This window comes from Elephantulus edwardii, unplaced genomic scaffold, assembly GCF_000299155.1.
Source record: "Elephantulus edwardii isolate Elephantulus edwardi_28Jun2011 unplaced genomic scaffold, EleEdw1.0 scaffold00002, whole genome shotgun sequence".
NCBI classification, from domain to species: Eukaryota; Metazoa; Chordata; class Mammalia; order Macroscelidea; family Macroscelididae; genus Elephantulus; species Elephantulus edwardii.
The window spans coordinates 38516693-38520328 of record NW_006399752.1 but is presented as its reverse complement, the minus strand read 5'-3'; the positions used below and the strand labels follow the sequence as shown (position 1 = coordinate 38520328).

Below are 3636 nucleotides of genomic sequence, written 5' to 3'. Positions count from 1 at the left end.
GCCCTCGGGGCCCGAAGCCACTCACCTCGGCTGGGAAAGCGGGCCTGGACCTCCCAGGCCGCGCCAGCACGGCCACAGCAAGGACCACGCCAGGCCCGCCACCTCGTCCCTATAGTAACTAGACGGGCGGCACCCCGGAACCGGAAGCTTCCTCTAGGAATGACCCCTGCCCAGCTTCCCGCGGAACAGGCGAAGCCCTGCCCAGCACCAGGCCTCCAGGAGTATCCCGGCAGGCCACAGCTGCTCTGGGGAGGAAGTCGTCTTGCCTCGGGTTGCGCCTCTCGTTGGCTGCCGTGCTTGGGTCTGATTGGCATACAGTCTCTCCAATCAAGTGACAGAATGGCTGGAGCTAGCCAATAGAAAGGCGCATTATGACCGCCGTAAGGACCACCTCCGCTCTTCCGGGGCGGGGCGAGCGCGCATGATTGGCAGACTCACCTGGGTGGTTGAGTCGAGGGCCGGGCTGTCAAGGGCTGCGGCTAGCGAGCGGGGATGAGCGGGTCCTTGGGCCGAGCGGCGGCGTCTCTTCTCCGCTGGCCTCGCGGTGCGGGCAGCGGCGGCCTGTGGGCCCTGGTCGCGCGGGCGGCGGGCTCGGGCGGCGGCGGCGGCCGATCGGCGGATCAGCTGGATGCACTGGTGAAGAAGGACAAGGTGGTGGTGTTCCTTAAGGGGACCCCGGAGCAACCTCAGTGCGGCTTCAGCAACGCCGTGGTGCAGATCCTGCGGCTGCATGGCGTCCAGGACTACGCGGCCTACAACGTGCTGGACGACCCCGAGCTGCGGCAAGGTCAGGGCCGGCGGGGCGCGCGAGCCCGGGTGGTGGACGGAGGCCGAGTGCGGGCTGGGGCGTCGCTGCGCGAGGCTGGTGGTCAGCGCGCCGGCCACGCCGGGCCCGGGGCCTCTCTGGGACTTCAGACGGGGTAGGACACGGGGTGCTGCTGTCATCGCAGGACCTGGGGTGGCTGTGATGGGCCGGAGCTGGGCAGAGGGTCTGGCACGATGGCTAGTTTGGACAGCGAGCTCCTCGGTGCTTCCAGCTGAGCTAGGTTTTAAGGGACAAATGTTACCTGGTCTCCTTCGCAGATCAGAGACTGGTTCTGTCATTGGTGCCAGCATGGCATCGTTGCCTTTGTCTCGGGCCAGTGAAGTCAGAAGCTGGTCGGTCATGGGTCAAGGTTCAGTGTCCAATTCCCTTCTGGCCGTAGCTGGGTGTCAGGTAGAAGGTACAACCGCCAGGCTTCTTAGGAGCCCTCGGACTGCACTTTTTCCAAGACGTATCTGTTTGTTTTTTTTAGACTCAGTGGGATATTGAGCACTGTCCTCTAGGGCTTGGGACCTTTCAAATCAGGTGTGCAGAACTCTGGCCAGGGGGATTGGTGAGTTCAGCCATCTGAATGGATTTAGTATGAATTATCCTAAAGGTAGAGGAGGCCTTACTCCTACCAGGCAGAGGAGAGTGTGGTGCAGGGAGGTCTCCTCCCGAGACCTGGTGACTCAGGGAGCAGAGCACGCAGAGCACTGCCTGTCCTCCCCCTCCTGCCTCTTATCTGGAGTCCCCAGAGAAGATGGCCCGCAGGGATCGTCCCGGTGACATCTTCCTGGTGACAGATGTCACCGTATCCTAACCCTGGTTCTAGCACCCAGTTCACTCTCTTTTCAGTTAGCAAAGTGTTGACCAATGAGGAAACTTGGGAGATTGTTGAAATAGAGAGGAAATAAAAATCACTTGTAATCCTGAGTAATCCAGTTGTTGACATTTGGATCAAATTTCAAGCATTCCTTTTCCAAAAAACACAGTTGCCACTGCACCACTTGTCTCTAACCTGTAAAAGGTATTTTTGCCTCCTGAGAGCAGAGAGCTGGCCTCAGGGGGCCACTGGGGTGCTTTGCATGCCGCTTGGCAGAGCAAGTTTGTTGGGAGTTCTGATGAAGAGTGAAATACAGCATCTGTTCATCATATCTCAAACTCTCCCACGCTTTTAAAAACTTTACAGATAGTCTTGGATTTCTGCCTGTTGGGGCCACCATCAAGGAGCCCTGGCAGTGCGGTGGGTAAGCCTTCGGCTGCTGAGAGATTGATGGTCTGAACCCACCAGTGGCTCCACACAAGACAAGACCTACTGTCTGTTCCCTTGAACATTACTCTCCGAACCCCACGCAGCAGGCCTTTGTGAGTCAGAATCTGCTCCCAGCACCATGAAGGACAACAGCACCATAGCGTTCCCCTCATGGCAGTAACATCTGACAGAAGGGGGCTCAAGTTATAGAATGAAAACCTTTATCTAACCATTACCCTACTGTTGAGTATTGAGGTGAGAATTTGAAAATATATGCAGCCTCCCTAATATTAGGGAATGGAAACCTTGAAGAGGTAACTGACAGTACCCAGACAGGCTGAAGGTGAACGTGGTCAACCACCCAGCTGCTTGACCCCTGGTTATATAATCTGGAACAGGCTTGGCGAGCTTTCCCTGCAAAGGGCCCCAGAGGAACTACTTTAGACATTGTGCACCATTCAATCTCTGTTGACATTATTCAACCCAACTGTTGGGGGATGGGAGTAGTTCTGGATAATACATAAGCATATGAGTGTGTCCAAGTGCCAGTAAAACTTTATTTATAGAAACATATTTGGTTTAAGATCCAATATGCTGTCTCCCTGATCTGGAACCATTCCTGGACATGTGTGGTGGGGACATGTGCCAGGATGTCCACTGCAGCATTGTTTGATGTAACGCAATGGCTGGAAGGGGTCTTTATCTACAAGTAGCAAGCTATATCGGCAAACTGAAGTTGAGCTGTAGAGTAGAAAACTAAATTCTTGCTAAAATGAACTAGATCTAGGTGTGTTAACATGATTAAATTACAAAAGTAGAGTTTTTAGTGAAAGTAAGTTGCTAAAAGTCATAGAAGTATTTTATATATATATATAATAAGCGTTAATGTCATCTAAGTTGTGTGTATATGTATGTTGCATACACACAATATGTCATCTATGTGTTATGTATGGCATATACCTGTTTTTGTATGTTATTGTCATATTTGTCAAATGTTATATCCATATAAATGTAGCTCTGGAGGTTTAATCCATAGATGATGTGACTCTGATCCACAGATGATGTGACTCTGATCCATAGATGGTGTGGCTTTGATCTGTGGATGGTGTGGCTCTGATCCGTGGATGGTGTGACTCTCATCCGTGGATGGTGTGACTCTGATCCGTGGATGGTGTGACTGATCTATGGATGGTGTGGCTCTGATCTGCACGGATGGTGTGGCTCTGATCCATGGATGGTGTGGCTCTGATCCGTGGATGGTGTGACTCTGATCCGTGGATGGTGTGGCTCTGAACCATGGATGGTGTGGCTCTGATCCATGGATGGTGTGGCTCTGATCCGTGGATGGTGTGGCTCTGATCCGTGGATGGTGTGGCTCTGAACCATGGATGGTGTGGCTCTGATCCGTGGATGGTGTGGCTCTGAACCACAGATGATGTGACTCTCATCCGTGGATGGTGTGGTTCTGATCCGTGGATGGTGTGGTTCTGATCCGTGGGTGGTGTGGTGCTGACTCATAGATCATGCTCCTCTGGAGGTTTTTTGGGTTTTTTTTTTTTTTTGTTTTTTTCTATATTTT

General features: G+C 52.9%; 1 protein-coding gene across 1 annotated transcript in view; it reads left to right on the top strand.

Annotated features, from left to right (window-relative positions):
* The first annotated feature begins 492 nt into the window (after positions 1 to 492).
* Positions 493 to 3636, top strand: part of GLRX5 (glutaredoxin 5) — an 18757-nt gene continuing 15613 nt past the window's right edge. Inside the window, exon 1 of the mRNA XM_006879090.1 lies at positions 493 to 787. Coding sequence (XP_006879152.1) covers positions 493 to 787 — 295 coding nt within the window. The remainder of the gene's footprint in view (positions 788 to 3636) is intronic.